A 24,841-nucleotide genomic window follows, 5' to 3' on the forward strand; every position below is an offset into this window, starting at 1 on the left:
TGAACTAACCCTTTAATATTAGGCTTATGCATGAACAATTAATCTAAGGTAATGACAGTAAGAGACCATGAAGAATTTTTTATCTATAGTTATTTAAAAAAACATAATGTTTGAGTTGTCCTCTTATGTCTTTGCAGGGGTTTTGTGGTCTATTTGACCTCAAAGTGATTTCCTTTCTGTGGTTCTTCTGAAATTTTCACTCAAGGGATGACGTATATGTACCTGTAAAATATAAAAGACCAACATGTTTCCTCAAAAGGAGCTCAGCAAGATCTTAAAGGGGACCTATTATGACATTTTTAAAGTCTTGATTTTGTTTTTAGGCGCTGCTAAGTTTTCATGCTTGAATATTCAAACATAAAAACATTATTTTTTTCCCATATTCTCCATTGTTGCAGCTCCTCTCTTTCCAGTCTATCAGCAACACTCTGTTTAGTTCCGGTTTCTTTGAAGCCCCGCTTTCTGAAAAGCACAGTGTGCTCTGATTGGTCAGCTGGACCAGTGTGTTGTGATTGGTCAAGAGCTTCGAGCATGTCTGGGAAATACAATAACCGCAAGTTTCAACACACCACTAAGGCTGAATCCCAAATGGCACATTTCTATGCACTTTTGGTCTTGTGGACTTACAATGGCTGCCACTTGCGCATGTCCATGAAGTCCATGAGAACGTAGGATGTCCCATTCATCATTTTAGGTTTTAGAAGGGTGCTTGTGAGCGTCCGCTATGCGCCCTTGATGCGCGCTTCAGCTGAGCCCGCAAGTTTTCGAGCTATGCAGAGGACTTTACCCGGCAGTCAAAGCGGCATTACGTGAGGAAAGTGCGGACTCAGAGGAAGACCGTGAGAGTTTAGGGTGCCATTTGGGATTCAGCCTAAATAACTCAACCAGGCCCCGCCCCTTCATTCTGCATATGTCTTGGGCGGGAATTATTTAAATGAGGAATATTGTGATGTGTTTGTTCCCGGAAGAAAACTCAAGACTACAATGGAGGCGTTTCAGGGAGTTCAGAAACAGTGACACTGATATAGAGAATAACTCCCGCTGGAGGGACTTTGTAACTTTGCAGAGCTCTGTCATGCTCAAACTGCAACATTACACACTAAAAAAAGTTGAACATGTAAAAAAGCATAATACAGGACCCCTTTTAAGCATGCATTCGAAATCACATGTATACGTGTTACTGAAAGTTGCTTTACAACCACTAAAAAGTGTGTTCTATATAGTGTGAATGTGTAGTAGAAAAGAAATCAGACGTACTACATCAGCTATGTTGTCACTGTTATGTGACTGTTGGAAATCTCAGGAGCGAAGACCAGGAGACTTGGATGTATCTTCAGCAGATTCTTTATTGAGAACACGTGCTGTCGGTAGCTGCAGTCATCAAGACTAACTAAGGCAGTGTACATTGTAGTTTATATACATTTTAGGGGGCAGTGCTTAGAAATAGAGACAAAGCACCAGAGAGACGACCTTAAACAAAACATGCAAATGAAGTATTCAGGTATAGGAACCCGCCCCAGACTCTAGAGTGTCACAAGTCCTAATCCAATCAGCATACCCTATTCAAAGGATGGGACAGGGGCTCCAAGAGCCATTAACGACAAAAGCTGAGAATCTCAGTAATCTGACTCATTAGACATTCAATAAAGATAACAGGAACTGGCAGAAAACTCTTGCTGGAAACTTTGCTAAACAGAATCATTCATCTGATTTCATTATCTTTTCCTTAAAATGCTAAATACAATGTACTTCACCTTAGTATTTCATGTGATGTTATGTCAGGGTGTAGGATCAGCAGATCTTAAACAGATTCTTAAATTTGTAATCCCACATGACCAACGATATCACTTGTATCTTTTCACTGCCATTCACAAATCCTCTCATGTGGCCTCATGGGATAGTAAATGCATAGTAGATGCACACTTCAGAAACATGCCGGAAGTAGTAGGTGATCTGAGTACTTTTCGCCCCGGATTTGAATTGGGAGACATACAACTCTAGAAGAAAATGTTCTATTTAGAACATTAAAGGGTTCTGTCAGGCACTACATAGAACCTTTTAGGGGTTGTGATTTTTTAAATTTGATTTAATTCCAATTTATTTTAATTACAAACCCGATTCCAAAAAAGTTGGGACACTGTACAAATTGTGAATATAAACAGAATTCAATGATGTGGAAGTTTCAAATTTCAATATTTTATTCAGAATACAACATAGATGACATATCAAATGTTTAAACTGAGAAAATGTATAATTTTAAGGGAAAAATAAGTTGATTTTAAATTTCATGGCATCAACACATCTCAAAAAAGTTGGGACAAGGCCATGTTTACCACTGTGTGGCATCCCCTCTTCTTTTTATAACAGTCTGCAAACATCTCGGGACTAAGGAGACAAGTTGCTCAAGTTTAGGAATAGGAATGTTGTCCCATTCTTGTCTAATACAGTCTTCTAGTTGCTCAACTGTCGTAGGTCTTCTTTGTCGCATCTTCCTCTTTATGATGCGCCAAATGTTTTCTATGGGTGAAAGATCTGGACTGCAGGCTGGCCATTTCAGTACCCGGATCCTTCTTCTACGCAGCCATGATGTTGTAATTGATGCAGTATGTGGTCTGGCATTGTCATGTTGGAAAATGCAAGGTCTTCTCTGAAAGAGACGACGTCTGGATGGGAGCATATGTTGTTCTAGAACTTGGATATACCTTTCAGCATTGATGGTGCCTTTCCAGATGTGTAAGCTGCCCATGCCACATGCACTCATGCAACCCCATACCATCAGAGATGCACGCTTCTGAACTGAGCGCTGATAACAACTTGGGTTGTCCTTGTCCTCTTTAGTCCGGATGACATGGAGTCCCAGTTTTCCAAAAAGAATTTCAAATTTTGATTCGTCTGACCACAGAACAGTTTTCCACTTTGCCACAGTCCATTTTAAATGAGCCTTGGCACAGAGAAAACGCCTGCGCTTCTGGATCATGTTTAGATATGGCTTCTTTTTTGACCTATACCCTCGGTTTCACAGACAAGGCTTAAGCTAGTCCTAGACTACAATGCATGTTTGAGCTGTTGTAACTGAAAGCAACTTGCACTGACATATCTTAAAATATGTCAGTGTCATTGTTTTGTCTCAAGATGCACACCAGTAATGTGTTTTCCAAGTAAAAGTTTATAAAAGCTACTTAAATGCCTTAATTTAACTAAGGCCTAATCCTGGCTTAGGCTAAGCCCTGTCTGTGAAACCGGGCCATAGAGTTTTAGCCGGCAACGGCAAATGGCACGGTGGATTGTGTTCACCGACAATGTTTTTTGGAAGTTTTCCTGAGCCCATGTTGTGATTTCCATTACAGTAGCATTTCTGTATGTGATGCAGTGCCGTCTAAGGGCCCGAAGATCACGTGCATCCAGTATGGTTTTCCGGCCTTGACCCTTACGCACAGAGATTGTTCCAGATTCTCTGAATCTTTGGATGATATTATGCACTGTAGATGATGATACCTTCAAACTCTTTGCAATTGTTCTCTGAGAAACTCCTTTCTGATATTGCTCTACTATTTTTCGTCGCAGCATTGGGGGAATTGGTGATCCTCTGCCCATCTTGACTTCTGAGAGACACTGCCACTCTGAGAGGCTCTTTTTATACCCAATAATGTTGCCAATTGACCTAATAAGTTGCAAATTGGTCCTCCAGCTGTTCCTTATATGTACATTTAACTTTTCCGGCCTCTTATTGCTACCTGTCCCAACTTTTTTGGAATGTGTAGCTCTCATGAAATCCAAAATGAGCCAATATTTTGCATGACATTTCAAAATGTCTCACTTTCAACATTTGATTGTTATCTATATTCTATTGTGAATAAAATATAAGTTTATGAGATTTGTAAATTATTGCATTCCTTTTTTATTCACATTTTGTACAGTGTCCCAACTTTTTTGGAATCGGGTTTGTATATTTTATAAATTAAACTGCTCATACAAATACTGTATCACAAGAAGAAAAAAAAACTCTGTTAAACATAAAAGTATTGTCATTTAATCATTTAAGACATTTTTTCCTTATATAGAACTTGGCAGTTCTTTCAAAATTGAGTCAAGAAGGATTCTATATATAACCCCACTGAACCTTTTTTTCTAATGTACTGAACTCACATACTGTTTTTCACCCACTAGATGGTATGGAAGTAGGAATATTCAGGTGCAGGGTTAGTGTATTTAGGAGGAGCACATTTTTTTGGCCTACTGACAGTAGAACATTTGTTTTGAAAAGGTTTGAAAGAACAGCTTTTTGAGTTTGTTTCGAAATGCAGAGATGATGACGTGTGTTAAGGGCTGTCAGATTACTGGCATTTCCTGCTCTCTCATTCCAGCTCGTCCTGGGTTGAGTTATCTGATGAGTATACTTTAGACAGGCCCTCCACCCTCCTCTGCATTTAACACAAGATAAACACAATGACAATGTACCTCCTCACACACACTGACAGTGATTTTATGAATGTCACTGACGACACTTTAACCCTGCTATGATCATTTCTCACAAAAATATTAGTCCAGGTTGATAGAATCATCTGTCTGCCTGCTTGTCTATTATTAAAGAAACAGAAATTGTACATTAATGAACATCTACACAAAACTTCACAAGTAACAAACAAGGGGAAAAACACTAATATACATAATCAAAATAAATAAATTAATTAAAGCTGCAGTAGGTAACTTTTGTAAAAATGTATTTTTTACATATTTGTTAATCCTGTCATTATGTCCTGACAGTAGAATATGAGACAGATAATCTGTGAAAAAATCAAGCTCCTCTGGCTCCTCCCAGTGGTCCTATTGCCATTTGCAGAAATACACCGCTCCCGGTAAGAAACAACCAATCAGAGCCAGGAGGAGTGTCTTAGCAGTGTCAATCAAGCTTGAATGCTCGCTGATCTCACCCCTCTCATGCACAGCGCCAGCGCATACAGGCGTTCAAATTCAAGATTACCGGTGTGCCGCAGCTTTGCTTATGGCGGAAAAACTACTGCCAATTCCTCGAGTGGCACCTGCTCACAAAATAAAGACGGGTAAACGGAAAAAGACAGATGACGATGATAAAAAAGCCAAAAAGAAAGTATATTCATATCCCAGTCATATTTAGTTGCATGAGCATGAAACTGTCCAGCCATGACTTCCTGTTCCACAGGAGTATAAACATGAGGAAACACAAAGTCTTGCATACGTCTGTGCGTAGTGGTTCTTGAAGCACTGACTCCAGCTGCAGTCCACTCTTCGTGAATCTCCCCCACATTTTTTAATGGGTTTTGTTTCACAATCCTCTCCAGGGTGCGGTTATCCCTATTGCATGTACACTTTTTTCTACCACATCTTTTCCTTCCCTTCGCCTCTCTATTAATGTGCTTGGACACAGAGCTCTGTGAACAGCCAGCCTCTTTTGCAATGACCTTTTGTGTTGCCCTCCTTGTGCAAGGTGTCAATGGTCATCTTTTGGACAACTGTCAAGTCAGCAGTCTTCCCCATGATTGTGTAGCCTACAGAACTAGACTGAGAGACCATTTAAAGGCCTTTGCAGGTGTTTTGAGTTAATTAGCTGATTAGAGTGTGGCACCAGGTGTCTTCAATATTGAACATTTTCACAATATTCTAATTTTCTGAGATACTGAATTTGGAATTTTCCTTAGTTGTCAGTTATAATAATCAAAATTAAAAGAAATAAACATTTGAAATATATCAGTCTGTGTGTAATGAATGAATATAATATACAAGTTTCACCTTTTGAATGGAATTAGTGAAATAAATCAACTTTTTGATGATATTATAATTATATGACCAGCACCTGTATATCTTTAAAAAAAACAGTGCATTTAGACAGGAAAACTATTATTTTAAAATAAATACTTTTGGGTGATACTGTGATTTTATGAAATGTTATACGGGTGATGGGGTCTAGTCAAACTATCTTGTTTATGTCAGAACTGTAAACTGTATTGTATGGTTCCAGAAGTATCTGTTTATTCCCATAATAAACACATCCATTACCCACCTGCGAGTGTGCTGTAGTGCTGCGGTTTGCACACAGGAGCCAGCGTGGCAAAGCAGTGATTACATGCCTGCTGCACCATCACCTGGCAACCACACAAGGCCCTAAAATGCAGACGGGCATTTGTTTAGGACTCCTCTTTCTTCTTTTTTTTTCAAGTGTTCCTTTGTCATGGCAACCTTTCAAACAAACCCTTTATCTCCTCTCTGTCTCTGTCAGGTTCTGCTGATGTGGTCAGTGATATGAGCAGGATCTATCTCTCAGACACATGATCAGTGCATTCTTGTGGTGTCAAAGTACAGCTTTAAAAGGTTTTGCCTCTGAAGCGTTTTAGGGAACGAGCTCAAACTGCTCAAAATCGATCATTTACAGCTACGAGTATTAAGTCTTGTCTTAACAGGGCAAGCAAATTAATTTTTGTTGACTGAAGTTTTGTTTCTCTGTAATGTAACTAACTCATTTTCTTAGCACAAAAATAGGTGGCATCGCTAGCTACAAACACAAATGATTATAAACAGTCTTTAGAATGGGTATATTTAATTTTTTTTTTGTAAAAAAAGTCTGACTTTTCTTAAAGTTTGTAATGCAATTCTTCCTCTACTTTCATGTTTACATACTTGTAAGACTGGCTGATAAGAACAAGTCTTCACATTTTTGGCCTGTTTTCAACACCCTGGAGGAGTCTGTGATCTTAATAAATGGAAATACTTCACTATTAAGTGCATTCTATTTTTATAATATTTATCATGAACTGATGATATGGGCTTCAGCAAACATTCATTGATGACAACATTTTCATTTTCTTCTGGATATAAACTTTCAAGTTCAAACTTTGTTTTTGCTAGTCATTACTCTTCCTCACTTACATACACAACAAGCTGAATGTAAGGAAGTACATTTAAATGAACTGAAATTCAAAGAAATTCACATTACTAACATTTTTTACTTATTTTCCCGCTAAAATCCATTTCTCTGTACTTATGTGCCTTCACGTGCTCTGGGAGTTACCGTAAATACGAGTTTCCTAGGTAAAAATTACACATGAACGCCCTTCCATTTGGGAACTTGAATGAGATGAGCTCATAATCACGACTTCAGAAGTGGGAATTATAAAATTTCTGAGTAGCAATAGTGTCACCTTTTTCTTCCAACTCTTTACACAGTGAGCACAACAGCAGTCTATGTGGAGCATTTCTCATTTCTTTGCCACAAAATGCATTTAATGACTACATCTTTCGAATTACATCAATTATTATGGGTGATCATGCTTTATGTCTGTTTTGATTGGGTTTTAGTTCTGTTTCCTGGGTTTGAGTTCATTTCTATGGTTTTTCATTGATGTGATTGATTTATGCCTGTTGTTCATTTTCCTAATTCATTTCCTCTGGTATTTAAACCCTATGTTTTGTTCAGTTCATTGTCTGTTCTCGTCACTTTCACACTTTCTGTTCATGTTTTCTAGTTTGGAGTATTTTTAGTTTTTGTTTTGAATTTGAGTTTAATAAAAGCTACAACTGCTGCAATTAGATCCTGACATTTTTCACCTTTATTGCAACCGATGCTGACAGAAGGACAGACCATACCAATGGATCTAGTGGCAGTACAAATCCTCCTCCTCTCGCAGGGAGAACGATCCCTTGAGGGACACACACAGGACTTATATCATCTGGTCCACTTTTCTGAGAGCATGCTTGCCCAGAGATGGTCCTTGAGGGATGTTTAAGGATTATGTAGAATGGGTGCTTCTACACAACAGATCCTCCTTTACCATCTGTGAGGGAGAGGAGGAGTTCAGGAGTTCAAGCCTGAGCCCACCGCAGACACAGAGCCTGAGCACGCCATGATGCCAGGTGTGACAAGTGTTTTTTTTGCTAATTTCAGCCCGAAGCAGTTATCATTTGTTTAAATTGTTTAAATAGCAAATGCACTCATGCCCATCTGTTTGCTCATGAGCGTGCTGGTCTGAAAACGAGGTCTGTTCAGGTGCATTGTTGGCGTGTTGCTATTTTGAGGCAACTGAAAAGGAGTGCACCATTGACCAAATAAAACCTGGTCTAAAGTTAATGCCGCAGTATTTTTTGTTATTTAAAGGGTGCGTTAGTAATATGCGCCTATAGGCAGGTGCACAACGTACGTTCACTCTGCTTGTTACACACACACACACACACACACACACACACACACACACACACACACACAGCAGCACACAAACATGACAAATATTAAAAATAAAAGGATTACAATGTAAAAGATTATTATTGTGTACATAAAGATTAAAATGTCTGTCATAATGGATAGTCATTGCATGTATCAGAATTACCTATTTGCAGTAATGACGAATGAATTTGGCAAATGATTTGACCAGTCGTGGAAATACACACATGTATTTAAACTGACTCGTCAGGTTGAGGGTGTCTATATTCCTCCATGTAAATAGCGATCCATTTTTTTCTGTCGTTAAACAGAACCATGTGCTTCAGACCATGAGCTTAAATCATTAAAATAGGGCCCCGTGTCTGTTTCATCATCCTGAATTATTGTTGTTGATGTTCCTGCCTTGCCTCCCACTCCAACCTCCTCTGCCTGTTCCCGTCAGCCAAGAGGGCCGTTCCTGAGATATCTGCCTGTCCTGTATATGCCAAGGAGGCAGAATTTTGGGCTTTTTATGTGCCCTGTATTGGGCAGAGAGGCCATTTTCACTGCCTGGTCCTTAAGCGTTGTCCTCACTATCTCATATCAGCCCTTCATCTCCTCCTATGCTGCCTGTTCTACGCGTCATGGATCCATTTGAAACTGATAGTTCGCCAGCTTGACCCTGAACTGTAAACCCGTTTGCTCCTCCTAGCACCTCTAAGCCCGTCACTCCACCTCAGCCCGTCGACCCGATGGCTCCTCCCAGCTTCCTCATCTCTCCGCCTTGGTCAATCATCGCTCTGCTCTACTTTAAAGTAAAACTTTTAATTTGATGTTTATACAAAATGCATCTTTAAAATGTACTTAACTGTGTTAAGAAATATAGACACGAAATAAGTGTCCTTTTATTACATTAAAGGATTAGTTCACTTTCAAATTAATTTCCTGATAATTTACTCACCCCCATGTCATCCAAGATGTTCATGTCCTTCTTTCTTCAGTCGAAAAGAAATGAAGGTTTTTGATGAAAACATTCCAGGATTTTTCTCCATATAGTAGACTTCAATGGATCCCAAACTGTTGAAGGTCAAAATTACAGTTTCAGTGCAGCTTCAAAGTGTTCTACACGATCCCAAACGAGAAATAAGAGTCTTATCTAGAGAAACCATCACTCATTTTCTAAAAAAAATAAAAAAAAATAAATAAAATTGTATACATTTTAACCATAAATGCTCATCTGTGAACTAGCTCTCTTCTTCTTCTCTTTAAATTCTGGCAGTGTAGACGCTGCTAATTGTATTACTGCCCTCCACAGGTCAAAGTTTGAACTAAATTGTCATATACAATATATAGTATAAAAGTATAAAACAATTAGTTCAAACTTTGACCTGTGGAGGGCAGTAATACACTTAACAGCGTCTACACTGCCGGAATTCAAATAGAGAAAAAGAAGAAGAGAGCTAGTTCAAGATGAGCATTTATGGTTAAAACGTATATAATTTAAATTTTTTTTTTTTACAAAATGAGCGATGGTTTCTCTAGATAAGACCCTTATTCCTCGTTTGGGATCGTGTAGAACGCTTTGAAGCTGCACTGAAACTGTAATTTTGACCTTCAACTGTTTGGTGCCCATTGAAGTCCACTAAAAGGAGAAAAATCCTGCAATGTTTTCATCAAAAACCTTCATTTCTTTTCGAACGAAGAAAGAAGGACATGGACATCTTGGAAGACATGGGGGTGAGTAAATTATCAGGACATTTTAATTTGAAAATGAACTAATGCTTTAATATATTATCTGCAAGTATAGTTTTTTTTTTTATATTTAAAGTGCACTAGAAGTGCATATTCAATGCAAATAAGCACACTTCTTTTTCACAAAAGGAATGCCCTTTGTGGCTATATTTTTATTTATCATTATTATTTAAATCTACCATAATTATATCTTTTCTGAACATACACTAGTGTGATTTTATCGCATTCACTTGTTCACCCAACAACTAATACAAAATGGAAAATATGATGGTGTTTAATTGAATTTTAATTCAGAAGACAAAAAAATATTTGGCTGTGTTTGCTACCAACCATTATACATTTAAAATGACTTGTTCAATCTAAAAGCATGGTACGTTTGTCTCTGGATATAGCTTGCAGTAAACAAAGAAAAGAAAAATACAGTAATAGTAAGACATAGGTTTAGTTCTTGCTGTAAACACAGACTTGAAATGAAATGGTCATTTAAAGCCTATCATAGGTTAAACAAATGAATGAAAGCTCTGAATGAATGAACTTTTTTCAAATTTCCAGCTCTCAAAGCCAAATGGAGGTGTTGCCACCTGGTGGACTAATGACATAATGACGTCACCTACAGCGTTCACACTGACCATGTGACACTGAGTGCTTTAAATGAAAGTAGTTTAATTGCAATCTAAACTTTAATAACAGTTACATAGATAACAATCAACATAATTAACATATTAAAACCTGGTGGTTTTGCAGGCATGATAAGTGAGAACTCAGAAACCCCAGTGTTTGATCTTGTACAGTCAGTGTGTCTTCTTTTGTCCATCTGTTACCAAGGATACAGTCAGAGGAATGTGGAGCATTGATGTTTAAAATTAATCTTTTCCCATCTTTTCTATAAATGACTGATTCGGTCCATGAGGAAAATTAGAACACTTACATGTACATATGTGGAAGTGAGGCTGACCGACTGTGAATCGCAAATCATTGAATTATACACAGATGTATTTATTTAAATATTCTGTCAGAAAGTCAGTGTGTCACTGTACCACAGTCTGTGCAGGGCTCTCTCTCTCTCTCTCCCTGCAGGGCTGTTTCCTCTCGGTTGCTGACTGGACATCTTTATAATGAGACAGAGCTACAGCACGTTAATGTGCTTATGTCTGGAATTTCTGACTGCAGAAAACAGAGAAACACCCATTTTCCCAAAGTTACTCCCACGTACCACTGGCTTTACACTGCACAGTGCCAGAACACAATTAACTACAACACTCACACTCAACACTGTTTCCCTCTTGGTCATGAAGAACCTGTTGTTTGACTGCACTCCTCCTGACTCCTTTGCTTTTACTTTATTTCCCATAACCCATTGCCTGGACTCATTATTATTTGATCACTTCCACCTGTGTGTCATTGGCTGTGTTCGAAATCACTCCCTATACCCTCATTCACTATTCCCTACATTAGTTCACTAATATAGTCCACATGAAGGAGTGAATGAAAGCGAGTGAGTGAATACGGAAACTGCTGCTGCTTTTGCATAGTTTGTGCTTGCTGTTTAATAATCATTTAAAACTTATTAAACTGGCAGCTCCAGTAGTAGGTAATGAAAACATTTATATTGAACTCTGTCATGGAAACTAGCATGTATAAACCATAATTAAACAATTTAATAATCAATTAAAAAGGAATTTATACTTGTATGATATTACGCTCTACCTACACTGGACAAGCGGTTTGGAAAACAGATGGATGGATGATTCAGCTGCGGGCGCCATCTTCTGGTCAGACGTGGGAATTCATTTGGCGAGACAGTCACAGTGCATTTTGGGTGTTCTCTAGCTGTTGAGCATACACCAGTTGTACACTCATTATTGCAGTGCATTGTGGGATTGAATGAGTGCACTCGCTAACGTACGCTGTGGTTTCAGACGCCGCTACAAATTGTCTTATTGGATCATATATCATACCATATCACCAGTGTTGGGGAAAGTTACTTTTAAAAGTAACGTGTTACAATATAACGTTACTCTCTGAAAAAAGTAACTAATTGCGTTACCTATGTTTTATGGATGTAATGTTACTTTTTTCTCATGTGGACTGGGCTTGCTTGTTTGTTTCTAATAAAACAAAAAAAGGCCAAATTTAAAGGCCTTTCACACCAAAAGTGAGATGAATGAGCCTCAGGTTGTAGGAAATGCATATTTACGCCTGTACAGTAGAGGGCGCAGCTCTAATATACCGTTCAGCTGAGCTGCCATTATGGACTGTATAAGAATAGGATACTGGTAACGGCTAACTTAATCACGTGCGGCCGTTCAGCCTATTGTGTAATGGCAGTGACATCAGTGCCCGCCGTTCAAAAATCCTTCCCTGTGTACCGCCACAGCCGGAGCGTTAGCCGTAACGCTTTTTTGGCTAAAGCTTGCAGGCTTGTCTTCCAGTGGCTTTGACAGAACTGCTTCCTTCAAAAATCGATCTGAGGAAGGTATCTCATGAGACAGGAAGTGAAGCTAAAATTGGATACGGACATGCCTTGATGCCTTACTACCTTGAAATGTGTCCTCAGAAGGCAGCATCTTCCAGTTTTTGGACGCAGCCAACATCTATTATTCTATCTGTTAAACAGTAATGCGGCACATTTGCTGTTGGTAATGCCGTAAATGAGTCCTACCTGTTGCAACATACCCTAGTCTGCCTTCTCTTAAAAAATACATTTTTATCAAGCTAAAATCTACATATAGTTCCCAACAAAAGTATTTTTTAAGTGTAAAACATGCTGAAGATTAGTGAACAGGCTGTCGATTAATGAAATGATTAGCTATTTCCCCTCAAAAGCTGTTTAATCAGCATAGTGAAGCCTTTCATCCATTGACATCCATTCAAAAAACAGCCTCTGGTGTCCTTCCCTGCGTACCGCCAGAGGCGGAGCGTTAGCATTAGCCGTTACGCTTTTTTGGCTAAAGGTTGCAGGCTTGCCTTCCAGTGGCTTTGAAGAAAGTTTGGCCAAAGCCACTGGAAGGCAAGCCTGCAACCTTTAGCCAAAAAAAGCATAACGGCTAATGCTAACGCTCCAGCTGTGGCGGTACGCAGGGAAGGAGTTTTGAACGGCGGGCAATGAAGTCACTGCCATTACACGATAGGCGCCTGATGGCGGTTTCTCAAATGGTAAGAGATACAGACCCTCTCATCTCCCTATAATATACAATCTCTGGTTTGGCCCTGTCCCAAATAGCACACACTTTGGCCTGGTCCCAAATGACACCTTAAACCCTCACGGTCCGCACTTTCACGACGTAATGTCGCTTTGACTGCTGGGTAAAGTCCTCTGTTGCTCGCAGACTTGCGGACTCAGCTGAAGCACGCATTGAGGGTGCATAGCGGCCAAAAAAGGGGTCGCTCACGAGCACCCTTCTGAAACCCAAAATGATGAATGGGACACCCTACGGTCTCGTGGACTTAATGGATACGCGCACCTGGCAGCCATTGTAAGTCCACAAGACTGAGAAGTGTGCCATTTGGGATTCAGCCATAATAATGCACTTATGTCTATAATTATGCACTTATGTTATGGTCAAGACCATAGGGTGTCCCATTTGATATTTTAGGTTTCAGAAGGTTTCTTTGCAGTTGAATTGTGCCCTCAAAGCCCACACTGAAGTAAGCTCCGCAGCAGACTTCTACCCAACAGTCAAAGCAGTCAAAACTTACTTCAGCAATAAATGTTTTTTTCCTAATTAGTATGGTTGAATTCGATCATCAAAGGTCAGCAGATTAATAAAGTGAGATTAAATACATAAAGTATATTTGTTTAACATTTAATTACTGCAGGTTTGCGTAATATTCTGAGTTTGCATTTGACTGTTTTTATTCATTTTGATGAAAACTGAATCTGTTTTTGTGCAAGTGAGATGAGTAAATAATTAGTCTTTAATGATTTTTATAAAGTAAACGTAAGAATAACTTTCTTTCTTTTTTTTTTCTTTTTTTTTTGGTAAAAATCATGTTAAACTAGGCTAAGTATGGTACATCAGGCTTTTGAGGAACGTTTATTTGTTAATCTCTAAATTATCATTTATTATACGTTATAGGCCTACATTATATGTTTTGCCAGAATAAAAACAATTCAGGTTTCAGTAAAAACCTTGTGACAACTTCCCTGTGTGACAACTAGCCCCGGTGTGTTTCCCTGTGTCAGCTGTGTGGGCGGCAGCAGCATCGGTCAGACTCGAACTCGATCGCTCTCAGTAAAGTCACATCTGCTCATGATCAGGTGCGGACGATGCGAACTGTAATTTTACTCCATGATTTCACCGAAGATGGTCGCGGCACACAGCTCCAGCCACCCGTCTGCTTCTGCTGAGTGGATCATCTGTCTGGATAAGAGGTACAATCGTTTACCCTACAAAAACTTAATTCTTCTGTCTTCGTGTGGTTGTTCTGATTCACCTGCAGCAATCTTTCACACATCAATGCCTCATGTAAAAGACATCCCAAGCTCATTTCATTTGTTAAACTATATTAGAATATAAGTTTCATGTCATAAATGTGAAATGCGATTGTTAGTGTGATTGATGTATTCATTCAGATGCAGCATTTCATTCGCAGCGCGACAGATTTCCGATGATAGATGGATTCATTGCAAGCTTCACGTCTTTCGCTGCTTTCAGTGATGGTGAATTGAAGTGTTTTTGAGTGTAGTTTGTAAAGGGTTGTTTGTCACCTGGAGGAGGTCACCAGTGCTGCAGTGCTTGTGTTACTGCAGACGCATGAAGTGACACTTTCTGCTGTGAAGGGCTTTAGAAACTTAAAGGAATATTTCACCCAGAAATTCACCCTCATGTCATTCCAAACCCCATTTCTTTCTTCAGTGGAACACAAAAGGAGAAGTTTAGCAGAATGTCCAGGGTGCTACTGAGTAATAAAATGAATGTGATTTGATGGCTCAGGAGAAGCATCTAGAAGCATTACAAATGACAATCAAATTAAAAATTACAGATAAATATAAAACTATAGATTTTATAGATGTGTATAGAAACCACACATTTTACATTAATTGTAAAATAAATATTTTTTATATGTATATTCTGCAATAAAGAAAATTTAGGGCATTGCGAATGACGTGACGTGATAGTCTCCCAATGCTCAAACTACTTATGCATATACAGTATCAAATATTTATGTTGTTTGTGTGTATGGAGACTATCATATCATTCACAGTGCTTCATGGGAGTGGGCGGGCCCTAAAAAGTTATTTTTCTTGTTTCTATTCTCTGATTGATTGAGATTTCTTTGCAGAATCAGTTTTTCATGAGGAATTCCTTCGTTAAACACAGTTATTTAAGAAATAAGTTGCGAGCTGATGCTCTGCATTCTGTATGTCATCATAACACCATAACTAGGACTGTCAAGCTCCAACAAGGACTAAAAATCACAATTAAAGGGATAGTTCAACCAAAAATAAAAATGCTATCATCATTTGCTCACCTTCTTGTCATTCCAAATCCATAAGACTTCTGTTCATCTTCAAAACACAAATAAAGATATTTTTAAAGCATTAGTTCACTTTCAAATAAAATGTTCCTGATAATTTACTCACCCCCATGTCATCTAAGATGTTCATGTCTTTCTTTCGTCAGTCGAAAAGAAAATAATTTTTTGATGAAAACATTCCAGGATTATTCTCCTTATAGTCGACTTCAATGGACTCCAAACAGTTGAAGGTCAAAATTACAGCTTCAGTGCAGCTCCAAAGGGCTTTAAACGATGCGAGGAACCAGGCGAGGAATAAGGGTCTTATCTAGCGAAACGATCGGTCATTTTCGAAAAAAATGTAAATGTATATGCTTTATAAACACAACTGATCGCCTTGCACGTGCTTCCGCTTTCCGTATTCTTCAAAACGCTTACGCTGTATGTCCTACGCCTTCCCTTTTCAACTTACGGAACGAACGCGGCGCCAGTTCCGCTTTTTTCCATAAGTAGAATAGGGACATACAGCGTAAGCTTTTTGAAGAATACAGAAAGCGGAAGCACGTTTTTCATCAAAAACCTTAATTTCTTTTCGACTGAAGAAAGAAAGACATGAACATCTTAGATGACATGGCGGTGAGTAAATTATCAGGAAAATTTTATTTGAAAGTGAACTAATCCTTTAATATTCTTTCATAATTTTGTCCATTTAGTCCAAAGCTGCTTTTCCACCGAAATTACCCAAAACAATTTGTCCCAGGAACATTTTCTCCAGGAACTTTTTCCCCCCCAGACCTGTTGCTGTCTGCGTTTCCATCGCGGTCTAAGGTACCGTGAAGATTAGTCCGTTGACAGAGGACTGCGTGCATTTTTCCAGTTCCCGCTGGATTTCGTCCTCCACATATAAGCTTAATAAAGCCTGAACTTTGTCATCGTATTTTTAAACTCTATTGTTGATACGAATAGCAAACAACTCTTACTGCACGCACCGCAACAGACTTTTGAAAATGGTTGGTTGAAATAAAATGCTGCATGGAGTCAAAAAATCAAAATGCTGCTTGAATGTTCAGCGCCCAAATCCCACCCCCGAAAGTTCCGGAACTTGAAAAATTGCCACCTCACGAGCAGGGACTTTCTGAGGGGGGGAAATTTTTACCCGGAACTTCATTTAGACCCTGGTTCCTGTGGTTGAAAACACACAGAGTTCCACCCCAAAGTCCCCAGTTCCTGGGGAAAGTGCGGTGGAAACGCGGCTCAAGCAACCAATATTTTCAAGGTTAATAGAGTACATAAAGACACCGTAAAAATAATCCTTGTGAATCGAGCTGTTTAATCCAACCCCTCCGAAGAAACGCGATCGCTTTATATGATGAACAGGTTTAGTTTAGTCTTTTCTTCACATATAAACAGTGATCAACACACGTTCATAGAGCACATCAAATATGGCAAATGGAAGTTCAAAGTGCTTGTTTGATGCGAGAACTAATAAGGATTGATAGCAAGTACATTTGATAAACCGCTCAATTTATATGGCCATTGTGTCTTTTTCTACTTTTCTACTACTTTTCTACTATGAATGGAAGTTTTGGTTGCATGAACTCTCAATGGATAGACAAAAATAGACAAAGATAATATTAAAAATATCTTAATTTATGTATTGAAAACGAACAGAAGTCTTATGGTTTTGAAATGACATGAGGATGAGCAAATGATGACAGAACAGTGAATTCTGTTAAACATTTCCTTTTGTGTTCCGCAGAAGAATCTCATAAAGGTTCGGAATGATACACGGGTAAATGATGACAGAACAGGTGAACTTTAAGAATTAAACATTTTCACACATTACACTTTTCATTTGTAATAATAGCAATACCGTGAGTCTATGGACTCTGCCCATGATAGCCTAGAAACAGGACATCTAGTATATATCCAACATTATAAAGCAGTTAACAAACATTATAGTCTCGTTGTCAAACACGGAGCAGAGATTTGTGTGTAATGTGTTTATGACACACTCTAATGGCTCCGACCGTCTCTTCCTGCAATGAATGGCTCCATCTCGCTGTAGATCAATATTTACACATCTAAAGCAGATGGACACAGGTCTGTTGAATTTAGTAAATATGCCAGCACTCAACTCTCTCCATTCCTGTCTTTATCTCCTTTTACCTGACATTGTTTTGATGGAGAGATAGATGCATAACAGCAATGTCCAGATGTGTTGAGTGGAGCTGTATTTGAGTTTCACTGCAGTGGTTTCCCCTCTGACTCAGACGACAGCACATTGATTGCTCTTTGAATTATATGAACGTCATAAATTTAACTATTGAGGCTGAAAGTAGTTGAGTGCGTTAGCTCTTTACTGTTTCAAAATGCATATCTTCAATGAAAGATTAAGAATAAGATGACAAAGTCCATAAATGCCCAAGTTTAATTAACACCTGAATATAGGAGGTTGTTCAATTGATAAGCCCCTTAGTTTGAGCAATAGTACTTGCTACCCAACTAACAGGGAATGCTCTCAAAACTTTGGCTACACACTGTTAAAAATGTTAGTGTGAAATTACAGTATATTCCAGGTTAGTAATTGCATTACTTTCATGGTAATTTCACAATAGGACTTCTCTTGTATCTAACGGCTCTTTCATTTCTTGTGGAATCTACAGTACTTTACTGGCACAGTCACATCTTTCATAGAAGTACCTCAGAAGTTGCTTCACTATTGTGAAAGATCCATCTACAATCAGTTATGAATTAGAAATAATTTATTGGTTAATCTTCATGATTAAATAATGCTAAAATAGAATCTTCATATTCAAGAACTTAACTTAAAAATTGAATATGAATATACGAGGTCCAAGATCCCAAGCAAATGGAACACCGATCGCCATTATGGTGACTTCAAAACAATTACAGTTGTAAAGAATTACATTTCTTACAGTGGCATGACAACTTTATAATGTGACTTCACATTAAAACAAGAGCAGTAAATTACTGTGGTGTTAGCATCATTCTGCTGTTGATTCACAGTAATATGTAAGAAAATTACCCAGCATGCACTTATTTCACAGCAAATTTCTGACTACAGTAATTTTTTTGTAAAATAATACTCTGTAATCCTGGCTTTTTTTCTTTCTTCTTTTTTTTTAATACACTGTAACATTCTGGCAAGGTTCTCTCAAAATTATGAACAAATGTTCTTTCAGTAATGTTAACAGAACATTTATTTAAAGTTTTCTGAACTTGTCGGCGCTGATAGCCTAGTGGTTACTAAGCTGTCATATACCGCAAATGCGTTCACGACGACCAGAGTTCTTTTCTTTTCTTTTCTGTCTGCTCTCTACTGTCCTCTCCAAATAAAGGCACAAAAAGCCCATAAATATAACTTAAAGGTGCCCTAGAACCAGTTTTTACAAGATGTAATATAAGTCTAAGGTGTTCCCTGAATGTGTGTGTGAAGTTTCAGCTCAAAATACCCCATAGATTTTTTTTAATTAATTTTTTAAACTACCTATTTTGGGGCATCATTAACTATGCACCGATTCAGGCTGCGGCCCCTTTAAATCATGCACTCCCCGCCCCCGAGCTCTCGACTATAATACAGTGCATTTACAAAGTTTACACAGCTAATATAACCCTCAAATGGATCTTTACAAGATGTTCGTCATGTATGCTGCATGCATGCTTCGGATCATGTGAGTAAAGTATTTATTTAGATGTTTATATTTGATTCTGAATGAGTTTGATGGTGCTCCGTGGCTAAAGCTAACATTACACACTGTTGGAGAGATTTATAAAGAATGAAGTTGTGTTTATGCATTATACAGACTGCAAGTGTTTAAAAATGAAAATAGCAACGGCTCTTGTCTCCGTGAATACAGTAAGAAACGATGGTAACTTTAACCACATTTAACAGTACATTAGCAACATGCTAATGAAACTTTTAGAAAGACAATTTACAAATATCACTAAAAATATCATGTTATCATGGATCATGTCAGTTATTATTGCTCCATCTGCCATTTTTCGCTATTATCCTTGCTTGCTTACCTAGTCTGATGATTCAGCTGTGCACAGATCCAGACGTTAATACTGGCTGCCCTTGTGTAATGCCTTGAACATGAGCTGGCATATGCAAATTTCGGTGTTATGTTGAGATTCACCTGTTCTTCGGAGGTCTTTTAAACAAATGAGATTTACACAAGAAGGAGGAAACAATGGTGTTTGAGACTCACTGTATGTCATTTCCATGTACTGAACTCTTGTTATTCAACTATGCCAAGGTAAATTCAATTTTTGATTCTAGGGCACCTTTAAAAAAAAAAAAGTTATCTGGACTTTAATAATGTTGTCAAAACATTAGCACAAAAATATAATTTATAAATTGTTCATGGAATTTTTTTCTGAAATGTTTTAATTGGACATTCGTCTAACAATTTTTAAATGTTACTACTTGTTTCAGAATGTTTAGAGGATTTTCAAAAGTAACGTTCCCTCAATGTTTGCACAATGGTAAAATGGAATGTTTCCTTCCTTTTCAAAACGAAAGTTCAGAGAACGTTCAGAAATAATGTTTTCATAACTAATGGGAACGTTAGCGAAACATACTAGAACATATTTTGTTAGCTAGGTTAGGAGAGAATCTGTATTCAAACTGTGTTGTTCCAATGAAACCTTTGGGTTACACATGTTGGTCACATTGACAGTGTTATTTAAGTTTTGATGTAGAACTGTTTGCATAGTAAATGGATTTTTAGTCCCTGTTAAACACCCTCAGACACACACAGGCACATGCTCACATACGTGGCTTATTGTTTGAACAGGTGTGTCTGACCTCTAAGTGGACATATGCTGTTTAGTAGAAGAAAGACACTGTTTTTAAAACTGACATCTAATTTTAATCTTAGGCTAATTTTATATTTTAAAATGTTCTTTATATTTAAATTCTTTAGTTCATTTAATGACTGTCAGATTACATCACTGCAGTTGTGTGACAGAAAAACAGTTGCAACAAGTGGAGGAAGATGTCCTTTGAAGCTAAACGCAGACATTTATTGTTGCAAGCCGTTAAACAAACTCTCTGGACTGATAAAACCTGTGATGATTATATTTTTGGGCCATTGCATCACATGGCATTTTGCAACTTGAACTAATCTTGCTACATCATGAAAAGGTCAAATTATCTTATATTTTAAGATACTTCATTCATCTTGCCACACAGCTATGGGGAGTCTGCAGTGGTCTTTTCTATTATGCAATTTCCTGAGTTCAACAAAGATATTAAATAGCAAAAACTGTTTATATTGATAACAATAAAAAATGTTTCTTGAGCAGCAAATCAGCATATTAGAATGATTTCTGAAGGATTATGTGACACTGAAGACTGGAGTAATGATGCTGAAAATTCTGATTTGCCGTCACAGAAATAAATTACATTTTAAAATATATTACAATAGAAAATAATAATTTTAAATTGTAATAATATGTCACAATATTGTTGTTTTTACTGAATTTTTGATCAAACAAATGCAGCTGTAACACTCCGGGGTAGTAGGCAACATGCACAAACTAAGAATTCTCTTTGAATTGACTTTAATGCTGAACACGGGAGTACCACGACCACATTACGCCACATTACATAAGACAATACCCGACAAAGGACTAAATAGAACAGAGAATATATATGCAGGAGATAACCAGGAACTAAACTTAATGACAGAAACAAACAGGGACAGAAACCAAGGAAAGACTCTAAAGGTAGACCTTAGCTGAAGATATACTGTTTCTAGGCATGTTCCCTGAACTATCCCATAGGAGGTTGTTTAAGGTATATCTTCTTAAGTGCGATGTTACCTGGTGCTGTCCATGGTGCCGGTGCTGAATTGGTTGATATCGATGGTTCCAGAATTGATAATTCACTCTATACAGGGGCCGCTTCATTGCATTCTTGCATTATGTGAGAAAGCAGTGTTCTTTATAAAAAGAAGCACTTCAGAAGTAGAAATGGTATTTATCAGGACTCATGGGATGTTATAAAAGTAATCCAAATTGCAAACAAAATCTTTATTTTAATTTATCTATATTCTGGGGGTGCGGAGCCCCCATCAGCGTGAGTTTAATGTGACCGTTATTTTAGAACAAAGTTTTAATTCCTTGGAGACTCATCATGCAACTGACAGACATGTAGGTATCGCATTTATATCGTTTTTTCATTTTTTATTCAAAATATTCACAAACTTGTTAACTATATCATGAATTTTATGATATATTCCGATTGTAAAATATGTGGAAGTGAATGTGTTTTGTCGCACGATATCGTGTTGGTTTGCATGGCAATTCAGAGCTGTCGGATTTACGAAATCTTCCTCGAAATACATAAAAGTATGTGGCCGGTGAACTGAGAGAAGAATAGAGTAAACTTTATTGTTGCATACACAATGTGTATCTGATGTGAATAAAACACTTCGTCAAATAATATAAGGGTTATTGTTGCAGCTTCCGTAGACATCAGTGTAAAGAATTTGATTTTAACAAACTATAAATGTCTTTCTTATGCAGTAGCCTACTTAATTCAAATGTGTATTTAAATGTCTGAAACCTAAAATAAACCTGATGAGGTTAAAAACACTGAATAGTTGTGATACATGAAAAGCGCAGATCGCGCATCTTTCTCTAGCTCACCGCTAAAGCACATTTAGCAGTTAATCTATGCATTTTATTCTTTGCCATAATCCTAATCAAACACTGGGTGTATTAATAATAATAATAATAATAATAATAATAATACATTTTATTTCTTAGGCGCCTTTCAGGACCCTCAAGGTCGCCTTACAATCAAACACAACTCTCAAGAATAAAATATCAATCAAAAACATAGATTACAATAAAACAAAGTGAAATAATAAAAGTGATGGGTATCAGGTATTGTATGCTATTGTGAACAAGTGGGTTTTTAGACGTGATTTGAAGGTAACCAGAGATGTTATAGTACGAATGTGTTGTGGGAGAGCGTTCCAAAGTCGGGGAGTGGAGCAGCTGAAGGCTCTAAGTCCCATGGTGGACAGACGGGCAGATGGAGTAGACAGGAGGGTGGCTGAAGAAGAACGCAAAGTACGGGAAGGTGTGTGTATGTGAATGAGATTTGTGATGTAGGAGGGGGCCAGGTTGTGAAGGGCTTTAAATGTTAGTTAACAGAATTTTAAAATCAATTCGGTAGCGGACGGGAAGCCAGTGAAGTTGCTTGAGAACAGGGGTGATGTGTTGTGTAGAAGGGGTTCTGGAGAGAGGGCGGCTGAGTTCTGAACTAGCTGGAGTTTATGAAGGGATTTTTGTGGTAAACCATGGAGGAGTGAATTGCAATAGTCTAATCGTGATGTGACAAGTGCATTAACCAGTATGGCAGTACTGTTGGGGGTGAGGGAGGGACGGAGGAGGTTGATATTGCGGAGATGGTAATGGGCGGACCGGGTGATGTTGTTTATGTGAGCTGTGAAGGAGAGAGTGCTATCAAGGATGACACCCAGACTCTTAACCTGAGGGGAGGGGTAGATAGAAGAGTTGTCGATCATTAAAGGGAAGCTGTTAAAATTCTTTAACTGAACAAACTGTGTGCGGTCTGACAAGTAGGATGAGAACCAGGACAGGGCTGTGTTATTGATACCAATTGAGAGTAGACGGTTGAGGAGAATGTGATGAGAGATTGTATCAAAAGCTGCGGTTAAGTCAAGAAGAATAAGTATGGTGAGTAATCTGGAGTCTGCTGCAATCAGAAGGTCATTGGTGATTTTAACTAGGGCTGTTTCGGTACTGTGGAGTGGACGGAAACCAGATTGAAATTGCTCATAGAGGTTATTATTAGTGAGATGATTATGAATCTGCGAGGCAACTATTTTTTCAAGTATTTTTGAGAGAAAAGGGAGGTTTGAAATTGGTCGGAAGTTGTTGAGATTATTTGGATCAGCACCAGGTTTTTTAAGAATGGGAGTAATTATTGCAGTTTTGAGGAGTGAAGCAACAGAACCAGAGGTAAGGGAGGAGTGTATAATTTCAGTGATAAAGGGGGCCAGAGAAGGGAGACAGACTTTAACCAAAGTTGAAGGAAGCGGGTCAAGTTTGCAAGTGGATGATTTTGATTTTTGGATGATGGACATAATATCATTAATGGTGGGTAATTTAAAAGAGGGGAATGATAATAGGGGGGGTGTGATGGAGGGGAAGCAAAATTTACAGTCGATGCAAAATCAAGGAGATGACAATTGTTTGTGAATGTTTTCTATTTTAGATGTAAAAAAGTTCATAAGTCTATTGCAGTTAGCGGTGGAGTACATATGAGAGGGGACAGTGCAAGGGGGCTGTAAAATGTGGTTGAGTGTGGAGAACAAAGTCTGTGTGTTTCCTTCAGCATTTTGGCATTCGATATGGCTAGTTTATATTTCAGAAGGTGTTCATTGTACATGTCTTTATGAATAGTGAGTCCGGTTTTCCTTGAAAGATGTTCAAGACGGCGACCAATGGCTTTTAGTTGGTGGAGTTCAGGAGTGTACCAGGGTGCAGTGCGGGTGAAGTTGACAGTCCGAGTTTTCAGCGGTGCCAGGTTGTCGAAGAGGTGATGAAGTCCATTATTGTAGATATTATTGAGATACCAAATCATCTGGGGAGGTTAAATGGTCTATGCAGTGGAGGCTGTCGATTGCAGAAGAGAGAGTAGATGGATCAATATTTTTGATATTTCTGAATGTGATGGAGCGGGATATATTAGTTTTAAAAAGTGGAAGTTTAGCTTTAAATGAAAGTTTATGATCTGAGAAGGAGATGTGAAACGCTGTACAGTTTTTTGGAGTTATGCCAGAGCAACAGATGAGATCGATAATGTGTCCTTTTGAGTGTGTGGGAGAGTCCATATATTGTTGTAGTCCAAAACTGTCCAAACAGGAGAAAAACTCTTTAGTGAGAGTGTTGTTCAAATTGTCCATATGTATATTAAAATCTCCCAGCAGTATGATATTTGGTGCCAGGGAGCATAAGGTGGTAATAAAATCCGAGAATTCGTTTAAAAAATTTAGGTTTGGTTTTGGTGGTCTGTAGATGGCAGCTAGAATGGTAGGAACAGATCCAGAGATTTGTATGGCAGAGGATTCGAAGGAATGGTGATCGCTGACAGGGAGTTGGGATACTTTGTATTTCTCGTTGTAAAGTATCGCGAGGCCACCCCCACGACCAGAAGCACGAGGTTGACAGACGTAAACAAACCCAGGTGGAGTTGTCAGGTTGAGCTCGGCGAAGTCCAGCGGTCGCTGCCACGTCTCAGTCAGGCACAGAAAGTCCAGGTTATGATCATTCACCAGATCATAAACAAGAGAGGCCTTGTTGGTGAGTGAGCGAACGTTGAGCAGTCCAATGGAGACGCCGCATTCGCCGCGTCCGATGCTAGCCTGTCTGGCAAGGCTAGCTAGCACGGTGCGG

At 38.4% G+C, this 24,841-nt stretch overlaps 1 protein-coding gene and 1 long non-coding RNA gene across 4 annotated transcripts in view; one reads left to right on the plus strand and one right to left on the minus strand.

Moving 5' to 3' along the window:
- Nucleotides 1-10,177: 10,177 nt before the first annotated feature.
- LOC125269481 lies at nucleotides 10,178-11,301 on the minus strand. The gene is made up of 4 exons (XR_007185117.1): nucleotides 11,184-11,301; nucleotides 10,957-11,083; nucleotides 10,848-10,877; nucleotides 10,178-10,733 (listed from the first exon to the last, which is right to left on the minus strand). It is a non-coding gene; the product is annotated as an uncharacterized LOC125269481 (long non-coding RNA).
- A 2,768-nt stretch (nucleotides 11,302-14,069) lies between these two features.
- The window catches only part of rapgef4a (Rap guanine nucleotide exchange factor 4a), a 99,075-nt gene continuing 88,303 nt past the window's right edge, over nucleotides 14,070-24,841 (plus strand). For all 3 annotated transcript variants that reach the window (XR_007185197.1, XM_048192791.1, XM_048192792.1), the window contains exon 1: nucleotides 14,070-14,294. Coding sequence is in view for 2 of the 3 variants with exons in the window: in XM_048192791.1 (XP_048048748.1) it covers nucleotides 14,212-14,294 (83 nt within the window). In the remaining variant the exon portion in view is untranslated. The remainder of the gene's footprint in view (nucleotides 14,295-24,841) is intronic.

Source organism: Megalobrama amblycephala, linkage group LG6 (assembly GCF_018812025.1).
Source record: "Megalobrama amblycephala isolate DHTTF-2021 linkage group LG6, ASM1881202v1, whole genome shotgun sequence".
NCBI lineage: Eukaryota > Metazoa > Chordata > Actinopteri > Cypriniformes > Xenocyprididae > Megalobrama > Megalobrama amblycephala.